Below are 24,100 nucleotides of genomic sequence, written 5' to 3'. Positions count from 1 at the left end.
CATCACCCAACACCCAGAGCCCCCTCCTCATGCCCTCTTCCAAACTATAACCATGGGATTACCAAAACTGCTCCAACAGCAAATGCTGTAACTTCTCAGGTGATTTAACTGCTGTCTGGAGTCAACAGGACGGTGAAACCTCCCAGGTGTAGCTCCAGCTTCCCATGGGCCCAGTGCACCCTGTGCCGCCTCAAAGCTGAAATATCATTTCTTCTCAGAAGTGGCACTAATGACCATTTTAGCCAGCCTGAGGGAACAACTCGGTCTACCTCTGCAAGCTGCTCTGTCTCTACGCTCAATTTTTGGCATCCCTGTTGAGACTGTGCACTTACATACTATTATTGCTGGCTCTGATGATGGTTTTTGGTGGTGTGGATAGCTACCACCGAGTGAGGGCATTTACTAAAGCCACTGGACCAACCACAGGATATCAGTCCCTGATCACTACCTATTTGGGCTAAGTATCAAGCATTAAAAGAAAGATTAAATGTTTATCAATCCCTCACCATTCAGTGAATAAAGACCTTTCAAGTTTCTATCCTGCCCTAGCTGACAGCAAAGGAACCAGTTTGCAAGGAGAGACACAAGGATCACTGTCCTTCATGAAAGATCCCACCTACACAAGTTGCAAATCTGGCCTCGGTTCACAAGCACTCAGAGGCTGGATTAATTATTGCTCTCTGAATTAGAGAGCTCTTTTGAGGAGACTTCCAGGAGCAGGCAAGGCATGAGGAATTGCAACTCAGATTTCTCTACAAATCTAGCATTATCCAAGTTCATACAAAGGACCTGATTTGAAACTATACTTGCTCCCCACACGCCTAGGTGGAGTGGCATAGGAGGGGTCTAAGCAAACAGATGTCGGAGTCCCCACAGGAATTTCCTCCTTCAAGGTAGCTTTCTACCCATGGGCCAAGCCAAACCTTTGCTTCCTTTCTCCAGCAATAAGCAATTGCTTACGGAGGCCTGTGCTGTATGAAATGCTGGAAGGAAAACACTGCTAACTCCACCATGTGCTCCATGGCGTGGAGAAGTCAGGTTTGCTGCTGGCTGCTCTTTCGAAAGATCAGAAGCCACTGAGCAGGTGTAGGCAAAAAGCCTCTACTAATTAATGTCATACACTATATATACGTGAGCCAGGAGCTGAGCAGCTTCTACCAGCTGCACGTCAGTTTGGTTTCCTTTCGGCATAATATGAAGCGCTGAGTGTTGTTTATGGCCAATTCAGAAGTGCTGCTGAACTGTCATGTTCCATTTATATGTACATACATACACACCCTTCAAATCATCGCTTCCTAGGTAATTTATACACGCCAAGGTAGCATCCACAGCAAGTTAGAGGCAACGCTCTTTTCCCAAACTCTGCAAAATCAGAAGATGTTTTAAGGCTCCAAGGAGTAACAAATCACTGTCATTAAACGCTAAGAGATAAAGACCATCCTGGCAAGAACGCCTGATAAAGAACAGGAGCCGTTCAGGCAGACTTATGGGTCAGACCAGCACTACCAGTGCCGATGAAATCATGCCTTATAAATTTTGCCATCTGTTATCAGTAGGCATTAGCCAACAAATGTTCGGAATATTCAAAGTTCCTGTAGAGCAGGAATCTCCACGTATAGCATTTCCTATCGGCCCAATGCTAGTTGGAGAAGTCATCTGAGTGGCCAAGAGCCCAACGGGCGATCGCTGCAGCCGGAGCTCCTGGCCCTCACGAGTGAAGCCGGCGAGGCCTGGAGCAGCCTGGGGATCTGCTCCTGCGGACGGGAGTAGGGCCTAACCTCCATAACCGCTTTCCAAACCCCCTTTGTCCTCAAACTTAGAAGCCTTTTCTATAAACCTGAGGCATTTCTTCCTCCTGCTGTGTCACATACTTCATCACCGCTGACTACTGGGCCCAAACGTCCATCTCTGCTTTGGTTCGTGGACCAGTATCGGCAATCAGCATAAAGTGAGACAGCAGGGAACCAGACTGCACATATTGCCTGCCGTCACTGAATACTTTCTCATAAAACTAAACATCTGAACACTGACTATTAAAGAATTTTAGTTCTAAAGATTAAAATTTCATCACAGACAGCAGAAGCAGGCCCATTTGCTGCCCGCAGTAAAGCCTTTGCCAACCTATCCGACCTCCTTGTGCCACCCAACCCCTCCTACTTACCAATGCCAGTCGAGTAAAAGGCAGTGCCTTTTTAAAACCTTTACAGAAACTAATCAGGTGTATTCAAACTCTTTGTCCTTGGCTTTACCACCTTTACCTCTGATTTGAAGTAATAGCACTGTTTCTCCAGCAGGCAAAGCTCCCACTGATGTTATCCCATCTGTCTCTTTGGATAGCTCTACAGCATGCTGTCCTATGTGCATTTTAGCTAAAATTCATCTTTGCATAACACCTTTACAGTGTAAGTTCATCTGCACAACTCCTTCTCATATGGCAGCAAGCTGGGCAAAAGAAAGCAAGCAAGACTGACTTATTTGGCTTGATACAGAGCCCGCTGATGTCAGTGAAAACAGTAGGGGGAAAAAAAACCCCAAACTCACAGTCAGAACTAGTTAAAAGCTATCCTTTCAAATCACACGTATATCAAAGGGTTAAAAGAGACAGGAACATCCAGCAAGCCCAGGGCTAAGGCAGGCAACGTGAACTCTCTTGTTTTAAAACGTGAAATTATCAACAGGGTTTTTAAGACCAGTTGGTCCTTAAAGCAAAGCCCTACTGTCAGGTTGACGCAGCATGGGTTTCATCAGCCCTGTGGAACAGAAAAAGTCATAGCAGCAAGAATTGTACAACACTAATCTTGGAGCTTACTTGCAGTATCCCTCACACAGTGCATGCATAAGCAAAAGCTTCGTACATGTGTGAACAAAGAGGGGAGAGGCCTTATTTTAGTGTGAACAGAACATGGGAAACAGAACAACGAGTAGCTGAAATTTTCATCGGAATTCTTTTCGGTGTACTCTAAAAGAAAAAGGCTTCAAGAGAATACAAAAAACAACTTGTGACTTCTCACAGAGAAGTGGTAAAATTTTATTGTTCTGGCTGTTTCCAGAGACTGCATTAATTTTTACACACAGAGATACCATCCTTTGTACTGTGCACAGCTCCCAGCACTCAACTGCTTTATAACAACCAGAGACAATGCTGGGGTCCAGCATCTTTGGACTGGGCTCTCCGGTAGGCTCTGCCAAAGGTTTACCGTATGCCTGGCAAATAGCATCTCTCCCACAGGAATGATGTCCTCTCCCAGCTGCAGCGGGTTTAACTCACCAGTGCACCCAGTGATGCCATAAAGCACACAGTGGGAGTTATTATTGCTGTTGTTATTGTGACCTGACTGCATATTTTTCATCCTCCAAATTTCCTTTCCTGAAAACAGCTCTGCCTTTAAAGTAAAATGGAAAAGATTATGTAAACCTTTAAAAGCCCTCTTATATTTCTACACCTCTCCCCCTTTTCTTACACAGCACACTTGCTCTATTGAGCAACGCAGGTGTGAAATTATCGGAAGGACCGCAGTATTCTCCCTTCCCCAGCTAGGCACGGCCAACCGGCTGGCTGACTGACCCTACCCGGCGTGCAGGCTCTCGGGGCAGGAGAGAAGCTCCAGCACCCAGAGTTTCAATGCTCTCTGCTGGACCAGCCGGGCTTAGCCTCAAGCCATGTCTATGTTGGACCTCACTCAGCCTTTGGGCTTCCCTTCCCTGGTGATGAAGTTTGCCATCTCGTGGTCCCACGTGAGGAGGGGAGACGTCCCTCCAATCACGATCACTCAAGTCTGCAACACAGAATCCGTGACCTGTTCTAAACGTTGGAATGGATGCTGAAGACTACTGCTCTTGGGAAGACTCTGATTATACACATTTCTCATTATATTTCTAGCAATTCAGGTAAATCCAGGTGAAGTTTGCAAGATGCAACAGCGTTCATAGCAAGCATTTAGGCTGGCCACGCTTGGACGTGAACTTTGTGCTCCGAAACAAGAAAGTTCTTCTCTTACTTTCTACAGTTCTTGACCTCTCTTCTGCACCCACATTTTCCTGCCTTTCCGCGTACACTCCGAACAACCAGCTTCCTAAGAAGCCCAGAACCAGCAGCACCATCACCAGCCTCTGGCTGAGCACCAGGTGCCAGAACTGCTTTCTGAGAAAACTGCACTTGAGTGGCGGGGGAGAAGTAATTTTTTTTTTTTTGAATACTCATTCAAATGTAGACAAAAGTGGGTTTCACACTCTAGATAGTGCTTTAGCACAGTTATCAAAGGAAACGTACATTTGAAACCAACTGCTGAAATGAAATTATGTTGCTCAGTAATGCACATAATCCAATCTAATAGCAGAAACAATGCTGCAGATATAAACACTAACCAATACATGTACAATCACTTGTACATGCAGAATACATGAACAACTTAAGAGCAACTGTTTTGATTACCTAATTTGTGACAGTGATTAAAAATCCCTAAAAGTAGATATAATTTTAGACTTTCACAATCATCTTGTAAAAATGGTGAAGACTAACTTTATTCCAACTAATACACTGTCACGCTGAGTTCTTCACTCAGCTCAGGTTCTGACAGTATCAGTGTTTTTCTTTCATGAACAGTCAGAAATTTCAACATATTCATGCAACTTTCTAAAGAGCAATCTGAAAAAATAATCTTAATATTTTACATTTACAGAGCAGTTCAACAGTCAAAAGTGCTTAACAAACTATGATTTTTAATGTGGCTTTTGATGTTTAAATGGAGCAACTGCTGTTGAAGCTGCACCATGGGAACGGTAGTAATCCAAAAATGACCTGATGACTTAAAATCCTGAAAACCTGTAAAACAAAGCCACTTCTGCATTTCAAGTGACACAGCAGTCTGTAGTGCAGCGAGAGGAGAGGATACCAACATGATGGTTGTAAGTGCAACCTTTTTTTTTTTTAAAATAGCCACAGAATTTCACATTTCACTGATTTGTCCACACTTTGGTACTGCCAGATCTCTCACCCTCTTACCTATCTCTACCCTGATACCATCCCTCAAAGTTTTTTCTCTCCCCGCATTGCAAGCCTCTGGGAAGACTCCTCACACCCTTTCACTCTTTTATCTTCCCAGTCCTGACCTCCCCCAGCCTCAGCTCATTACAGTCACACACAACCCCTGATGCCTACCACTTGAGTGCCATCTCCATCCACTTCCACCTCCGCTACAGCTCTCTTAATCCTAGTTTAATCCCCAAAACCGCCAGTGTGGTGGTCTCGGTCAGGATTCATCTCGCCCACCACGGGCAGCTATCCCATTGCAGCCACAGGGCTGTCCCACCTCTGCATCTCCTCCCCTGCTCAGGGACAACATGAAGAAATGCAGGTGCAAACTCCTCATTAATAAGGGAGACATGATTAATAACCTTGTGTTTGCCTTCAATATGATCCATTCATCCAGTCTGTATCACAGTTCATTTGCGACTTTTCTATATTTGTGATAACTTAAGCTTTTATTTATTGATTTACTTATTTTTAAGAGGATGTAACTTTACCAATCTACTGCCAATTAACACTGCCATTTTTTTCAGTAACAAAACTGTTAGAAACGACTGGATCAGGTCAAAAAGCCCCTCTTATTGGGCACAGACATGGCTTTTGACACGTGCCAGTTGCACATTTAACAAGGCAACAGTCTTGTTAGCATCTTCAGACAAGTCCTGCAAATTCCTGCTTGCATTTCCACGACTAGGATACTGCACAAATTAGAAGGCATGATTAAAAATGATAATAGCAGAGCTGAAACAATATCCTGTTCATCATTCATCAAAAGAAGAAGAAATACCTGCCTTGGGGCTGTAATAAGACAGAAAGTGGGACAGGGAGACCAGTCCTCCCGCAGCAGACTCTGCAGGAAGCATTCCAAACATGACAAATTCACTGTTCACCCAGCAGATGAAGTAATGACACTAGTATTTGTCCATAAAATGTAATTTAGCCAGACTACTCCAATGAAATCAGAAGCTTTAACGCTATAAAACTAGGGGGTTGGAATATTTTTACCTTATTAAGAAAGGGGCTGGGGGAGAACACAAGCTTTCGTTTTCCCTTAGCTGAACCATCACACTGTGGTCTTTGTTTTCAGGAGTGAACCGCACAGCCTCCAGCACTAAACAATTTGCGTAATTTCTTCTCGGATGCACACACCTTGCCGAAAGCCTAGTGCCAGGTGTAAAGTCCACACTCGGGCTTATCAGTACATTAAATAAAATCGTCTTCCCTCGCGGCCTAACCAAATATCTGAGGGCAAGCATCAGTGTGGATTCCTTCATGCTTCCAGCCCCTGTCTCATCACGTCCCATGCCGCAAGCACTTGGGTGAAGACGTCAAGCCAAAGCTTGTCCAGGTAAAGAGCCAGTCAACAACTACAAGCACATCTGCCAGAAATGCAAGTTTAGGCTTGGTTGTAATACCTACACTCAACTCCTGCCAGACATTAGTGATGCAACGTCCAAGGCATGTATTTAGTTGGCGTCAGTTCCTTTTTCGTATGTAACCTGAACCCTAAAAATAATTCTTTGGAAATTAAGGAACATACTATAGTTAAGTCAAACTAATTCTGAACTCTATTTTGACAAAACAAGCCTCGGCAAAAAGCAAATAACAATGCATATGTTTTTAGGAATCAGGGAATGACAAAATGGAAACATGTCTTTAAAAAAAATAATCTATGTGTCTGTGCCATGTTTGCAGCTAGGGATTCTGAGAGCATATGAAAATCCAAAAATAAAACTGACTAGAAACAAAGGCAAAGTTGGGTATTCTGCCTAAACTAAGGAAAATCTAAACAGTGAAGTACCAATAGCAAAAAGTTGATTCCATTTTAATCAGATTTTTTTTTTAAATAATGTCCTGTAAAAAGCAAGAGTAAAATTCATCATAAAACCCTCTAAAACCTCCCAGAGTTCAAAATAAAAGCGTTTTTCTGCATACTCGTCAGTATAACCACTCATACGTGAGATTTCTGGGGCACGAGCTTTAAACTAAGAGTCATTTAAAATGCTTCCTGGATGAGAAGTTCTTCTCATGCTGCTTTCATATGAAAATACGAATACTGTTAAGGAACAACTGCGTGGTACTCTGCCACCTCTGGAGTTCACTCCTCAGTAATGAGAACCAAAAGCATAGCTATTAGGCAAATTAGAAACTGGTCAAAGTACAGCTAAACTGGCTGCTAAGGGACTTTTTCAAAAAAATATATTTGTGACAAGTTATGTGCCTTTTTTTTTCATAAACAGCAGGGTCTTCTTATACATTCTTGGAAGATGTGTCGTGCTGTAGCAGCTGCTTATAAAACCCAGTAAATGAGGTAATGTGCCAAACTTCATCTGAAACCAAACCACCTTTTGTTTCCCTGGATGATGACTTTAAATAGGACAGGAATGGCTACCTGCACTAGGACTGTTCAAAGACTAACCTTTTTTTGCCGTTAAAATATAAATTCAATTAGTTACTTCCATGTTTAAACAGAACTGCCGCTGCTGAAATTGTACTCTAGCGATAATTGCAATCCAAGAGTGATCTAATTATATACAAGTCTCAGTGGCTGCATTCCCACGTTGCTTCCTACAACCCGGATTCACTACAATACAACTCATAAGTGAAAACCACATCGTTTTCATTCATTCTCCCTTAAGACTGCATGACTTTATATATGTTTAATGAGAATGGAGTTAGTCTATTAGTAAGCTTACTATAAAAATGCAAGTTTCTACCTACTGTTAAATACAAAAGAAGAGAAAGGCACTTCAGCTGCATGTAGAAAAACAGCTGATAGGCTAAACTGTACAAGGGAAAGAACATTCTTTTAATTAAGGTACTGGATTAGGATTCAAGTACCAGCTTTACTTTTTTGGCTCTGCCACCAGCTTCCTGTGTGACCCAGGGCAAGAAACTTCATCACTCCACAGCTCGGTTTTTCATCTATAAAATGGACAGTGACATTTCCTTCTCCCGGCCTCTCCGCATTTCGGTTGTAAGCAATTACCGCGCGCTGGCACATTGCCTTGGACAATACGTATCCGATATTAATTGAAGCCTCTGGGTAGCACTCCAATAAAAAGCTAAAATCAACTCGTCTCCCTTTCACAGGATCCTCACAGAGTTTTGTATTGCCACCATTTGCTGCTACTGCAATCTAACACATTTGTATCCCTGCGCAAAGCAGCCTGCTTAAATCCTTGTTTTGAAATGGAGGAGGAGGAGAGAGGAAAAGGCAGTCGATTGGGGTGTCCCGAACATTTAAAGAATAACTTTGTCCAACCCAGAACATCCTGGCCAACTCAAATGGACAATTCCCCACTAACACTGCCAATGCGCACAAGTATCCTGCGCAATATAGAGAGGCTGCCAATGACTTGCTGGTTTTTTCTTCAGTATTTTCTACTCCCATTGTAAAAAATTCCGTGCAATGGTTTTGCCAGGTTTGTAAATTTGAATGAGACCATCTGAGCTGAGTTGACTATTTTAAGAGGGTTCTTGCAAGTAATTACAAGGTAAAAACGAGAATACTTCACACCTACATTCTGACTGAAAACTACTCAGCCCTGCTGGCTCCAGGCTTTTAATTGTCAAAAGAATTCAAGGTTTGGAAAGTTATTGGCATCAAGTAATACTGGATATTCCTAACTAGCACTGTGTCATTATTTGGCAGGATTTTTGCTGGGATACCTCCCAAATCTGTGACATAATCAGAGGGTTCTCTACATTACACCATATAGTCAGATGCTCATGTTAATGTAATACATTACTGTGTTTAATACCATTTGCTATTACTTACACTTAATCAACTCTGGAACCAGTTAAACCATATAGGAAAAGCAATTTCAGAGGCTTTCAACTAACAGTTTTGCACACACAACTTGTCCTAAAAATACAACCTGAAGTTTGAAAGATGCGGTCTACATATGCAATTGCTTCTAAACAAACATCCCTAACTCTCCACAACCCCGTGGGAACTGAAAATTCATAAGAAAACAGAAAAAAAAGCCCCATAAAATTAACTTCTGTAGAACTGTCTTAACTAGAAAAACGGTCAGCATTTCCCCTTCTGGCCAGCCTTAATTTACTGCTTCAGCAATTTTATGCCCAACCTCCACAATTATTACAAGCTTTCAGCAACACAGAAATGGCTGAGCTCTCTAACATCAATCCTCTTTTTAGATTAAAGTCCCAATGCTGTATCTCTTGAGAGATGCACAGTAAATTCAACATGGGTATCTTCGGGTGCCCCTTCCCATACATATGCTTTCAAAGTAAACTAACAAATACACCCTTTAACTGATCAAATTAAATGCAAAAAAGGAAGTAAAACTATTAAGTACGCAGAACTGAAAAATGCAGGTCGTGACTTGCAAAAGTCACCTTTGGACTTCTGGTTTCATATCTCACAGGGCCCAAGCATCAGAAAATGCTGAATATCTGCCCAGGGAAAGTCAGGGCTCCTTTGGGTGCCATCAGCTGGGTACGCAGCACCCCAAGTCACTAGTCACTTTTGAAAAACCTCATTATTTACTTTTCTGCCTCTCTATAGGAAAGGAATAGACATTTAAACAAATGACATAATCCTTATTACCATTCCATTCATTCATGCAGGTCACTATAATTTACTGCCAGGAAAAATAAACTTCTGCATAATATTCCTTAATGTAAGACATTCAAAAGGCTCAAAGGGGGAGAGGAGGTGAGAGGGCTTCTGACAAATATTTGCTCAAGTGACCACATCATCCACAAACACATTTGCTAGAAAAATGGGTGTAGAAATTTACAGTCAACATGAAACATGCCAGACTGGGACTGGGGTGGTAATGAAGAAAAGAAGCAGGGGACAGAGAAGGGAAAGGGAATTTTTAACCAGTTTTGTTTCAGCAAGGAAAACTCCCAATATTGCAAAACTGGCTTTTTCCTTCTGTGTAGCCTACTAAAAAAGACTTTTAAGCAAAACCAAAGTTGAGTCAATCTAGGCTCCCTAAAGGATTAAGAAAAAAAAACCCCAAACCCAAAAACCTCCAAGAATCCCATAACTCATCATCTCCTTACACTCTTTCTGCGCCAGGCTCTGTAAATTGAGCCTTGTTCCTGGCAAGCCCATGCAAGCAGCCCCCATCCTCCAACAAGGTGGTCACCAGAGGACAGAGACACGCAGAACACAATTGACTGCTGTCTCTGGCAGCCACTGCTGCTGCACTCTCCATAAACTTTGTTTAAACAAGTGTTCAGACGAAAGTGGCTTTGCCAGTCGCTCGGTTCACCTCAACAATACCCATAGCTCACTCTATTGAGGATGACAAAATATTGCCATGGGGGGAAAAAAAAAAAAAAATCCTCACTGCTTTCAGTGTTGACTACCTACAACCAAGTACAGGTGAGTTGGGTGGTTCACAGACTGGCTTTGAAGACTTAAAATGCATTGGGGCTGGTGGTAAGGCTTCAGTCTGACAGCATCCCCATCACAAAATTATCTTTTTCCTCCTCTGCTCCACGAAGGTTAGCTCTCGCTGGCATTTTCACGGGGAATGTTTTCATTTCTTGCTGCCTGAGAAGCCGGCACTTGTTTTCTTCTGGATTTGGGGGTTTCCGCAGCTTTAAGTGGTCCCAGACAAAATAAGGCGCTACTTTTAAAGATCATCCAAAACAATGCGAGGGATGCATTTTTGTCATGTAAAAATCAATCAGAAAATAGGGAAGTGAAAATTTTGTCACTGTTTTGGTCGTACAAACCCAAACTCACAGTAAGATTCTCCACAGAAGATAAGTTGGGCTGTCAGTCACCAGCCAAAACCAGCTTACAATCATCAAATTCATTCTGCTTTCAATACTGATTGATCAAAAGTTTTATTCACAGAGCTTGTGACGCTCCGATCGCCTCACAAGCCTGGAGAAAGCAAAGCCCACTCAAGACATATTTCAGAAACTGCAGCTCAGATCCCCAAAGGTACTACCAGCAGGTCCTACTGTAACAGTCAAACTGATTACTTTTGGACAGCAATGCCTTCAGAGTCAATAAAACTGCTCACACCCATCCAGGCTAATCAGCAAGAGTAGGGGTGAATAGAACTGGTTCCTGAGATTTCAAGCCCTAATTTAGCTAAGCACTTAAATAAATACGTGTAAGCCTTATTAAAGTCAACAGGATTTTGGTATTATTAAGTTAACATTATTAAACATGTGCTTAATAGTCCTGCTGAATCACAGCTTTGCTACTAGTAGGAATTCACACAGCTTTTTACAATTTGTCCTCGGGTAAAACACTTCACCATTTTTGTCATCTGTGTTTCAGGGACTGCTCAGAGCCCACACAACGGGCTATGGTTGGACCTCTGTTACACTGCTGTGAATGCAAAGTACCTTTCCTGAAGCTCCAGATCTGCACGAGCTTCACCAAAGTCAATATCTAGGTTTTTTTAAAAAAAAAAAAAAAAAAAAAAAAATAATAATAATTTCAGCTATCATAACAGCAATCTAGAGGATCACTTGACAGTTTTTATAACTGCAGTTATTAAAATTTGTGTTAGTATAATTGTACAAGTAATAATTCCATTTTAATACTAATGATTAAAATTACATCAGTATTTATTATTTGGTCGTCATGGTAAGCTTGTAGGTGTATCACAGCAACAAGAATCCACTTGCACACGTGGATATTACACCTTTGCCAAGGCCTGGATAGATTAGTCCTACAGACACGAGTGAGACAGATGAATATATACAGTTATGTAGCAATTGGTTATGTAGTGAAATCTCATCTTTAGACTACTGTGAAATCATCTTCAAAATTAATGCAAAATGTATCAGCTGAGTTCTAAATGTTTTAATAGAGAAACTCAATAATTAAAAACATTGTCTTCCACGTGACATAGGTTTACTTACCAACAACGTCGAGGTGGTACGTGTGATTGATGGATCCGTACTGGTTTTCCACTATGCACGTATAATTTCCTTTGTCAGACGGGACCACGCTCTCCATGATGAGACTCCAGTGCTGGTTGCGGACCTGTCGGGTTGTAACCAGAGAGGCTGGGAACTTTGCTAGCATAATTTCACTCTCTCCCCCTCCAAAAAAACTCTTTCCTGAATAGTTAACCTTTTGTAATCCACATTTAAAAGCCTCTTCCGTGCTTGTTTTGACAGTTCTGGACACTGAAATACTTTATGTATGCCTGATCCGGTACAGCACGGCTGCAGCAGTGAAAGCCTTTACGCATTCTGCTATAAATTTACCTCGTCCCCAATCTCAGCACTGCAGACGTCGGTGCACACTCAATCCTACAGGCTTACGAGGATGGCACCAATTAGCGGCAGTTGTCTTACCAGGCTTTACCTCTCAATCCACTCTAAAGCAAATTCACACCCTCAGGATATTTCCCATCTGTCTCCAAACAATCATCTGATAATATTAACTACCCACCAGCAATATGGGATGGATATGATCCCCTAACATCTAAGTCTCCGTCTTTCTCTAATAGCTCAATTACACAGCCCGTGTTTTGGAGAAACAAAGTACAGAACGGCAATGTTTGGGATCCCTCCCACAGACACATAGAGGGGCCACACCTCTTGCTCCTCTGGGGTACCACAAGAAAGAAATGAAGATGCTGCCTCAAGGAAAATGCCTGAAGAAAATCCTCACGGAAACAAGAGCATAAGGATATACATTTATTTCATACAATCCTTCTCAGACAAGAATATATTGGAGGTGCTGATTCTGTTCCCAATTGAACTCAAAATGAGCGTTGGCATTGGTCTCACAGAAAATAGGATCCAGCCCAGTACTGGAAGGATATAGAGTCATCCGGTACGCATATATATTTCCTGCATCATAAGTTGGCTCCCAAAATCACCTTTTGCTGGCTATCCACTAATCCCTTGTTTTAGCATTACATTTTTGACAAAGCGCTCAAAGATCTTAACATTATGTAGCTGTAATGTACAACTTTTAAACTGCAAAGTACGTATTTTAGCAAATGGACTAAAAATACAATCTGGTACAGTCATTTTAATCAGCCAAATGGAAAGTAGTAATTCAGTGCAGTATACCAGAAAAATTTATGGACCATTCAGTGACACTTCCAGTAACTATACATTCTTAAAAGATCATTACAGCTATAGGTTTGAAATCCTGCTTCGTGCCTGACTGTTGTGTAGGTCCTTATCCAGCAGGAAAAGGCTGTGCAGGGCTGCATCCCCGGTGCCAAGAGCTTAGCCCTCACACTTGCTGGAGATAAAAATGCCTTCACTTCAAAGCTTGGAAGAAGAGTCCTCTCTGTAAGAGGCTCCTGGCTTTCCTAGTCCCCCCAGGTAGTAATTAGCTAGATATTACTAATATTGTCCATTTATGGGTTAATAATATTAGCTAAAGACTGGCCATGTGGGCTTTGAAAACAAAGAAAATGTAGACGAGACTTCAGCAGCAGGCGAAGGGCATGGATGCTAACCTCATGTCACAGAAATGTGACACAACCTCAAAATCTCCAGCCCAAACTTACAGCTCCTCTCCCCAGCCCCACCCCCATGGTACACATCAAAACTATATACTGACCTTTTTTTCCACACTATGAAGAGCTAAGAAACAAGTTTATAAAGCTAGAAAGAGTTTATCAGTGTTATTTTATTGTCTCATTACTCTGCTAAGCAACCTTGAAAGTCGAAGTTTGGGTCAGGAAGAATTACTGTCATAAACCATTGGCAAATAACATACAACAGCTACATATTTTGAATATTTCACTTCTTTATGAGCTATTTTGAGGTGTCTTGGTCAAAGTGACCTGAACTTTCTGCCATTACAAGTTACATCACATTTCTCAGAATCAGAGCAAGTGTTTTTAACCAATTTGACTGCAAAACAGGAGGAACAGATCATGGTTCCATGAAAGTTAAAACAAAATATAAGTTGGTAACAAGCTGTAAGTAATTAATTTGATAGGAAAACACAAAAAATTGTTTAGCATTCAATAAGAAAACATAACCAACTTACAGCCACAAGTGGATATTCTGGATGGCAATATTAAAAAGTATTTGTGCAATTTCCCTTCTTGTAACTCCAATGAGAAGAGATAATATCTTTATAACGAAACAACAGCTTAAGCCTTTTCAGTTTGAGCTAAAGAACTCCTGCAGAGGCCCAAAGCATTATGACACATCATCACACAACTGGATTTATGTCACGGATCTGGATTCAACTAGATTGAGCTTGTTGGCTTAGTGCTTTCTGGTTACAAGCGCAGCATTGCAAAGCCTAGAAAAACTCTCCTTTGCTGGGGACGACAGCATCTTCCCCCATTCAAAACTCCCAAATTGAACCTTTCATTCCCAGACACACAACAGTCCTGCCGCATCCCCGCAACCACACAGCTTGCAACACCCTGGTTGTACAAGCTTTGTTGATGTGATACTCATTTGGGAGGAAAAAAAACCCAAACAAACAAACAAAAAAAACCCCACCCTTGTGACTGAAGTTGCAAATCGATGGTCTCGCTGGTAATGTAGGTTAAAGCCATTAGGTCCCTCCTGGTTGCTGACTAAGGCCCTTCTAACTGGACACCAGTGCTACAGCTCTCCAAATATTCCCCTACAAGTTTCCCTGGGTAATACCAACTGGGTCCATTTAAGCTGTTTAAATAGGTGACTTGAGCTCGTCTGGCAGACAGAACGTATTAGGGAGCTCATGCAAACTAATCCACTAGGAAAAAAACACGAGGGCAGCAGCAAGCCGCTGAAAGCTGGAGCATCCTCACCAGGCATACGGGGTCTAGAAAAGGACAAGCGTCCACAGCCAGACATTCTTCAGTTGTAGGAAACCTTTCCAGTTCTCCAACCTGACTAGCTCCTTGCTAGCTATTATCCTCTTATTTCTACTGCTTGATTCCCTGAAGCCCTAATTCATATAAAGTTCTTTCAAAATCCTGGAGAAAACCTGCCCAGTCCTACCCACTCCATCACCCGGTCTTCAGGGTAGCCCTGCCAATTTGTCATTGCCTTTTCTTGACATAGGGAAATTCAGGGAACGACCGCATTCCAAGCATCCTGAATCACAGCTTGACCATTCAGACACTTTGTTGACACAGTTTAATAACTGCTTTTGCCCTCTTTTTTTTTTTTTTAATTGCTTTAAAATACCTATTTTCATGTTTTATCTGTGCTTCATACCCAAAAATGGTACTTTATTGAGATAATAAATATAATCTCAACATGTTTTTTTCCTGACCAGGTATGGACACTTCTAGCAAGTTACTGAGGTGCTTTTTTCGGCCATCTTCTCCATCAAAATTTTAACCAATTCTTCCAAACAGTCTCTCCAAACAATTCAATTTTTAAACTAAATTATCAATATCGAATACCTACAACCATACCCTTAAGATATACCTTGGAGGTGGGAAGCCTTAACTGGAATCAAAATGCCAAGAAACATTGGTCAGAAATTTAGGAAAGACCAAGTAGTGTTTCATAGAAACATTTTGCTTTTGGAGTATCATATAAAAAATTGTGGACGGTTCTGTTTAATTTTAAAATACATGTTTTCAGTGAACAGATACATCACGAAAAGTTATCACTTAGCAAAAAAAGGGGTCAATTTTAAATGAATTTCAAAAGAAAGAAGGATTAGAAACCAAAATACGATTCCCCACAAAATCAGCAGAGTTCACACATGTACTGGTACTTCTCAGGCAGAGAGAACAAGTGCAGAGCGTCTATACAAAAGCTATAGGTTTTTACAGTTCCTATAGAGTCACAACTCTTTCTTTACTCTGTATTTACCTGGCTGAATTTAAATGTGTATAAGACAACTGTTGTGATGAAGCTTATCAAAATGCATATGTGAAAACACATACCTGTTAAACAGTAACAACTGATAGAAGTACATTTGCTTTCCGGGTGGTGTACAGAAAAGTAAAGGCTCCTGTGGTGTCTCATAGAGGACTTAGATTATTCACTCAAAGAAATCATAAAATGCCTTTAAATGCACAAGCAAGAGCTATCATCACTTTAGAGACAGATAAAAAAAGACTAAAAAGGATTTAGACATTCAATAACTGATCCCCTTCTCCTCGCTGTAGGAACTTTGCGCATACCTTGAGAAATCATAAAACGTTCAATTTTGAAATTCACCACCCAGAATTAGTCATGGTGGAGGAATTTCGCTCTGGAAGCTATCTTGGCTAGCACATACACCCTTCTGCTAGCCTGCCTGAGTGCAAATTGACTCAAGACATTCCCCAGTCTGAGGGACAAAGTGCTACAGGTCATTATCTGATTGTGATAAAGAGAATACAAAGAAGGGATTTCTTAGCTCAAGGCAGCAGGAGAGAGGTGGCTGGAGGATTACTGGAAAGCTTCACATTTTCCTTCCCTTTACTTTGTTCTTAAAGTCTTCAAAGGATGATTGCCTTTTCCGAAAGGGACGGATGGCGTTACATCAACTGGTGACAGCAGATATGGCCAAGTTTGGTTCCAGCTATTCTAGTTGCTCAAAGTATTATGAAGATCTCCAGCAGAAATGCTTTACATATAGCAATGCCCAGATTCAAGACAAGCTAGCGTACAAGAATTATCATGAGTTGCTGTGGTATCTGGCTGAACACAGACCAACACGGAAAGACTCAGTCCTTTCTAAGGATTCCTTCATTACAAGTTTGTCGGTATAGAGGTGTCAGGAAAATACGATCCTCTCTTTATTCTGGAATAATTTTGAATAAGCCCACAGTGACCTCATCCTGCTCCTCTAACTAGAAGAGGACACAGCCTCCAGAAGCTCTGGAGGCCTCTTTCTTTAACACCCATTCACAGAAAACAAGCTTCCATCTTAAAAAGATGGTTATTCATAACACTGACAGAATCTAGAATATATAGAGATTTGGTAAGCAGAATGACAATGATAAGTAAGTGCTACCAGATCATTTAAAATTTGACGTATTTCTTAGCAACAAGAAAGTCTAAAATCCACAGCTGTGTCCCCTCTTTTTCTCCTTTAGACCGAAAAGATTTAAGAAGTTATGATTTAGAATTATAGGTATATACTTCACTTATCCAGCTGGCTTTAGAAACAGGCATCTGTGGTTTCTTCCCAGAGTACCTACATACCTAGGAAACTGTATACGTTTAATACACATGAGCAAAAATTTAATTTGTGCCACTTAATGGGCACAAGTCTAAATGAGCTCACCCAGATCCCTAACACAGGCTAGCAGTGGCAGCACGGAGCCCCACGTGGGCTGATTTACCCCGCCAGAGATCACCCTCCCAAACCAGAGATCAGGTATCTCCATCCTGCCTTGCAAGACACACATTTTCCTTCACGGTTTTCAAGAGTGTTATCTGCATTTCCCCTTCATGAGATGTAAAGTGTTCAAATAATGTCTCAGTTAGTACCGAAACAGTTACTATTATTTTCCAAGACAGGATTAGTTTGGGTGGTTTTTTTTTTTAATTGGCTTTTTTTTGTTTTTAAGAAAGCTCCGAGAAAGGTGAAAATCACTGAATTGTAGCCAATTCGTTAACGCTCCATAGCGTTATGAAAGGCGGAAGGTGTTGCCAGGTGTACACTCATAAGCAACAGTAATTTATGGTGTAAGCAAACATAGATGGAAAAGTCTACTTAGATAATTAGCGTTCATGCGGGGAGATTTTCTGGGCTTCGCTCTCTGCTAACACAAATGTTGGAAAAATTGACACTTTGTACAGTAAATCTAGCTAGAGAGGAAAGGAGACTACGGCTTGTCCTCCTCTGCACTGGAAAACATTTTTTTTTTTTGTACCAAGCAGGATCCGAGTCAACAGCACACAAAGAAACACACACCCTGGCTCCATCGGGGCATCGCAAAATGCTGCGCCCCGAAATTACTGCAATCGCTGGGGTAAGGCAGCGGCGCAGTACGGGGGGAGGCAGCCCCCAGGACTCAGTCTTGAGCTTACTGCATCGTCTGGCAAAGTCAGTTAACTTCGGTCTTAATTACCATTACAAATTGCTCTGAGCTCCTCAGCAGAAGTTCTAGGCTGGGGCTTACAACCGTGACACACGGTAACTAACTTGGAAACTTCTCATTTTTGGAGAGAAGCTGCCGAGGTGTGGGGTACACGAGGCAACCACTGACCGAAGGTCTGCAGAAGAGGTTAAGGTAACTCAAAAATGCAGGGCAGGACAGCAAGGGTAGTGCTCGAACAGCAATTTGCCATCAAAGTCACGCACTCCCATTCCCTGGGAGGAGCAGGATAAGATGACCGAATCCTGACTTCTGACCTGACCTAGGCAGATACTGGGAGGTTAAAGGTCCATGTGCTAACCCACAGAGATAGCTGGCCTCCCTAAAACTCTCTCTTAATCAGTAACCACCAATTTAGAATGAAATATCTAATCTGAAGCTGTTTAAAATTCAAACAAACCCTCGTAAGTAATTGCTGCTACTTTCCCTCAAATTCTGCTTCCCATTTCAGTTTCACAGACCATAAACTCTATAGAAAATAATAACTTTTGACTTCCAACCCTTCCTTTATTAAACTGCTTACAACCACCAGAGTGGATGGTCATGTTTTTAACAAAGCAGCTGAAAACAAATAGAGCAAATAGTCTTACTCTGCTTTGCAAAGTCAGTCTTTTCCAAATAAATCTCTATAAATAATCCTTAGTTACACTGCTATGGTACAAGCTTGAATTTGAGTTAAAAAAAAAAAAAAAAAAAAATATAGAATTAGTGCTCAGTAACCGCCAAAGAAACCTCCCACCCTTCCCCAGAAGAAAACAATTACTTTTTTTGCTTCTACATTCAATCCAAGGCCATTAAAAGATTTTCTGTTGACTTCAGCAAGTTGGGTTTTTTTACAGCCTTCTGGTCAAGAACAGAAATTGCAAAATCACATCATGAGATCTTACCTTATATCCGCCAATACGATGCTCTTGTTTAAACTCTTTCCCATTTTTCAGCCATCGCATGGTTGGTGTTGGGTTTCCCATCGCTGGACAACGAAACTTAACGGTGTTCGCCGCTGGCACTGCATGTAGCCTTTTCTCCATTTTGTCCGTATGTGTCCAATAAGGTGCCCCTGTTTCAAAAAGATACGTCCAGAAATATCAGTACTTGGAAACTGAGCTCCCTTTCCAGCCGCGTCCACAGACATAAAGCACTGCACGTATTCGTTTTAAGCGTGGGTTAAAAAGAGTACACGACTGGAAATCATATGTCACAAGTGTTGGCCAGAGTTTTGCAAATGGCTCAGTCTGCAGCTTTGAGTATATAATTCATGACAAAATTCCAATAATTAACCACAGATATCCTTTTTTTTCTGTACATCAAGTAAGACAGAGGGACCAAGTTTCCAGCAGACTCAAGTGATGAGACACTTGGAACCTCAAGTTGAGTAACTGTGAGTGCTCAGTAAACTCTGAATTCTTGGACCTTGGCTGTGAAGCTGGACAGACCAAGTCAGAAGACCTGTTGGAAGCATCAGCCTTAACTTTTCCACATGTGTTAGAAGGGGGATAAACCACCTACCTGCCTGGCAGCACGCTAAACCTTACAGTGTACAACAGCAAGGTGAACTGTGCTGTTACAGTCACAGAAACCATTAAAATATATTTACAAATGGAATATATTTCTGAAATATTAACCAAAGAGGAAGAAGCCAAATGAGTAAATGTGGATCAGCAAAACTCAGCAATAGCATTTATCATTCTGCAGGGAATTCCCACTCTTGTGAGCCTGTCAAAGCCCAAATGTTCAGTGATGTCCAACACCGTGGCACAAAAGGAGAGTGTCTCTCTCAGCCGGTATTTACTGAAGTGACCACTTTTGCCAGCTCCTGGCAAGGCTCTCCTGGCTCTCACTCGCTCCTTGCCATGCCCTGGCCCAGCCCATGCCCACACAAGGAGCATGAGGAAAACCCCTTTCTCGTCCAGGTTCGCAATCATTTGTCACGTACCAGTACAGGAAGCACAGCAGAACAAAACATACAGCTACCCATCTGTTTTTACCCTCCCAGAAATAAATTTGGATAGATAGATCCATATACAAGGTTATCCCATGCTCTGGATCCATGGACCACTTTGGCTACGTTGCACAGCGTCTTCATGGCATCGCTTCAGTTGTCTCACCAAACAGTTTTTTTAAAAAGTTAAAGATTCAAGATCTGTTTAATAGTAGGAAACATTAATTTCTTTTACAATGGAGTTTTCCTGAAGCAAATCAGATTAGTGTGGAATTTTTAGGACTAGAGGGGTCCAGAAAAATAACTCTATTTCTCTCAGCCCTGTTTCATTTCCTTCATTAGCAGCCTAACACTCCACTATAAATAAACTCTTCCGTTCCTCAAATATTTATAGCAGTTCTTACAATCAGTGCAAACTCAGAAATCCTGCTACCCCCCTCCTTAAATAAAAATACAGCTGGATAGAAAATACAGGAATAAATCCTTTAACAACGTCTCTCCCAGTATAAAGAAAACATTCTGAAAGCAAGTCTTATAATGATGCTAAGAACGATAAGTGATTTTTTTTTTTTTGCCCGAAGTGGCAATTAGTGTTAAAATTAATGAAGTAGAAAAGCAAAGCAAATTTGTGCATGTAATCAAAATAGAAGATCAGGTAACTATTGAAAATTTAACTGCAACACGAAGAAATTGTTACACGGACTAAAGTGAATTAGGGATGCAAAGAAAATCACTGTTAACATTATTTGCTAAAACCAGGATCACATTAAAACAACAGAAGACTTTAAACAAAGCCAACCAAAGGAATTAACTACTACACACAAAGACCAAATTACATTACAAGTATACCAGGCAAAGGCGGAATTACATGTTGGTACTGATACATTAAAAGGGTATTTTCTCTGGACCACTAAACATCTTCCGCAAGGCAATGTAAGGAAGGTGACCACTACCGGGCTCTACCCACAATTCCCACAAAGTCAAAGTAAACTGTAGCAGGTCAAAGCCAGTCAACCATCCGAACCAGTTACATCGGTATCTCAGAGGTGAGTGCCTAGATTTGACCCCCAACAGGCAATGCCGACCCAGCAACTTTGCAGCCAGCACGGTGACTTCTCATCACATCCATCACAAGCACCTTCTTGCACATCTAGAGCATTAAAACCTTGGACGCAGTTACTGGCAAGCACAACCTCGGAACCACAGGATCCACAGCTCACCCACGATATGGACCTATCTGCAGTGCCCAGGCTGGATGGACCAAGCTCGGGAGAAGCTCCCATCAGGGTGCAGCCCGGGACCAGGGCATCCAAGTCGGTCAGGATCCAGCCACTAACAGTTCCCCAAACAAGGCTGCTTTAATGCAGCCAGGTTTCTACTGCGTTATAGTGCAGTCCATCCTCTGGTCTTCCTGCATATAACCCCCCCTTCCATCAACTCTCACCCTTTAAAAAACTCTGCTCCTGGAAGAGAAGTGCTCCAAGAAGACTCGTATACAACAAATGCACAGGGAGGAAAAAGTTTGCTCTATGGAAGAGGTGGGAGCAGAGAAGAGGACAGAAGGATGCAGGCAGGAATGAAGAGAAGCAGCTCAGTTCTGTGCCACGGAGAAAGGAAACTCCTCGGGCTGGGAGAAAGGACTCTGCTTGGAAAGCTTTCCCTCGCATGACCCTCAGCATAACCTGCAATGCTCCTGAATCACAGGGGAGCTTGAGGAAAAACATGCGGACATCACATGTTGAAAACACTGTCCGAAAACACTTCAAGACATCCTACCATTTTTCACTAGGTAGTAGCAACGTATATTGGCAGCTCCTCAGGATGTTTAAGGGAAAAGAAAAAAAGGCAGCGACACCCACAAACCGTAACACTCGCCCTCATTTTGTGCTTTCGTACAGCGACTGATCCAATTAATGCACAGCATTTATACAGAGAAATTGAATTATCATAACTTAAAAGCACCTTTTACTATTTCTGTTTGTCTTGAGAGGAACAAACCCAGATTCACTAAAACCAGTAACGAACGCAGTTAACGAGCATACACCATCAAGTGCCGAGTCCTCTTATGGACCGTGTCCATCGCATCCCATCTTCGCTAACAGGACAGGTGGAAGTAGGTAGCACCGCTGTTAAAAGTTCACAGTAACAACAGGGCAGACTCCGGCACGTAGCGGTAATGAGCAGCAGGGGAACGGGTGGGAATTCCTGATTGCTTTTAGAGCTCTCATTAGTGAAGAAAATATCCTGCTGACCCACACTGCACTCCACTGCAAATACATTACATCTAATCAGGCAAATCTCCTGCATGTGAAATTGAAATTAGGCAGCCCAGGGGACCACTTCACTTCAGGACTCCTCAATTTTTATTTGGACTTATCTAATCTAACACAAAAAAATACAAAAGTAGTCAACTCCAAGCCTGCCTGACAAGCACCTCAAGCAGGCAACAGTGCACCTGAAATGGTCACATCAACCCCCTCCCCCTCCAAGGTTTTCAGTACTATTGTATTTGACCTTTAATTAAAAAACACTTCTAGGCAACATCCAATTTTTGCTGCTCCCTTGAGTGGGTTTCCACTCTACAGGATTTGATGAATTTGAACCTTGTTTCATCCTTTCTGAAATTCTTCAAGGCATGAAAAGAACAGCATGTGGATTACATTTAGATACTTTTTGTTCCTGGTGCCAATTTACCATTGCTTGGCCCAGAAGAAATTGTTTAAAGGGTGATAAGGAAAAAAAGTCACAAAGCTTCCAGTCGCCTGACTAGAATTCAAGGCAGAATCGCAGCATCTTCAAGGCTACCCGGGGTCCAGAATAAATTACTGTTGGTGGACCTCAGAGCAACCATCACAACAGCTGCTGCCTTGCCAGCACCAAGTCAGGATTATGGAAATCCCTTAAGTTAGGGCTACCTCTCAAAATCACGATGAGGATGAGGCAACAAGGACCAACAATCTATTCTCTGCCAGTAGGAACTGATGACTATCAGCCTTTGGCTTTGTCAAAGAAGTCCCAGGTCAACATCCTTGGAGCGGGTCCTCCAGAACCAAGCTAAGGCACCTCTTTAGGGCCACAAAGGGAAAAACTGAGTTGCCAACAAAGCCATTTTGTGGAGAGAGGGGACTATTTTACGGTGGAACCAATCCTGCACCTTCCCCACAAGCATTAATCCCTTCAACAAAAGCTGGAAGTAATAAAAAGCTATTCAGGATGCAGTCTGGAACAAATCTACCACAGTGTTTTTTCAGACAGTTAAAATATCTGTCAAGCTAAAAAGGACACCAAACGCAGAGTGAAATCTGCTATGCATGCCTTTTACTTAAAAATACACACAGGGCAAATGATCAAATGCACACGTGTACATGCAAGTGCCCTCCTCTCCCGAGAACGAGTTGCTCCTCACAGCTACGGAGCCACTTACAGCCTCCGCTGACTTCAAGAGCAGTTGTATTTTCTGGGCAGCCTTGAAAATTACACTAGATTTCCTCAACGGCCTCTCTGCCTGCATCTGAAAACCCTGGCCTCTGAAAAATACATTTGTAACAGAGGCAAAGAAAATAAAAAAAGCTTAAAAGAATACTTACCATCGTAAATAAAACAGCTCTAAAAGGTTTGCTTTAGTTTTAAATATGCAGGAATGAGAATGCCAAGGTTCAGTTTCCTGTGGAAGGCACTACAGCCATTTCCTGCCTCATCACATCATAATTAACATGCCAGGACAGCTGGACTTTATCAGAATTGTTTCATCAAAAAGCAACAACCTTTGAAGACTATGGCCTTTTGTTTCCATCAGTAAAGGCATAACCAGGCCAATTTCCATCGCTTATCCTTAATGATTGCAGCTGTAATTTGTATGTAAATTATCAGTTAAATTGTTTTAGATCTGCAAAGCTCAAACCATGGTTCAGGAAACACTTAAAGACTTCTCTTAAAGCAACCAGGGACTCTTGTGAGGTCCTGGACTTTCCCAGGCTCTGCCCAACGTAGGCAGGAGAAGGCAGAAAAGGGCATTTGACCATTACACACCACTGCCTGCCACATGGCAGGCTCAGGGAGGACTCGGACGACTCCTCGACTCCTCATTCACTTTTCAATGTCTTGCAAGAGTTTCTTCAATTAATGCGGCCCTTTTGGAAACGCTATAAAATCTAGAGG

At 42.0% G+C, this 24,100-nt stretch overlaps 1 protein-coding gene across 1 annotated transcript in view; it reads right to left on the bottom strand.

The window, feature by feature from the left end:
• FGFR2 (fibroblast growth factor receptor 2) overlaps positions 1–24,100 on the bottom strand; it is an 81,291-nt gene that overhangs the window by 38,482 nt on the left and 18,709 nt on the right. The window contains 2 exon segments of the mRNA XM_010564670.1: positions 11,897–12,020; positions 18,891–19,060. Of these exon segments, the coding sequence (XP_010562972.1) occupies positions 11,897–12,020; positions 18,891–19,060 (294 nt within the window).

This window comes from Haliaeetus leucocephalus, unplaced genomic scaffold (assembly GCF_000737465.1).
Source record: "Haliaeetus leucocephalus isolate CR32 unplaced genomic scaffold, Haliaeetus_leucocephalus-4.0 Scaffold184, whole genome shotgun sequence".
NCBI lineage: Eukaryota > Metazoa > Chordata > Aves > Accipitriformes > Accipitridae > Haliaeetus > Haliaeetus leucocephalus.
The sequence above is the reverse complement of the archived record's forward strand: the minus strand, read 5'-3'. Positions and strand labels throughout refer to the sequence as shown.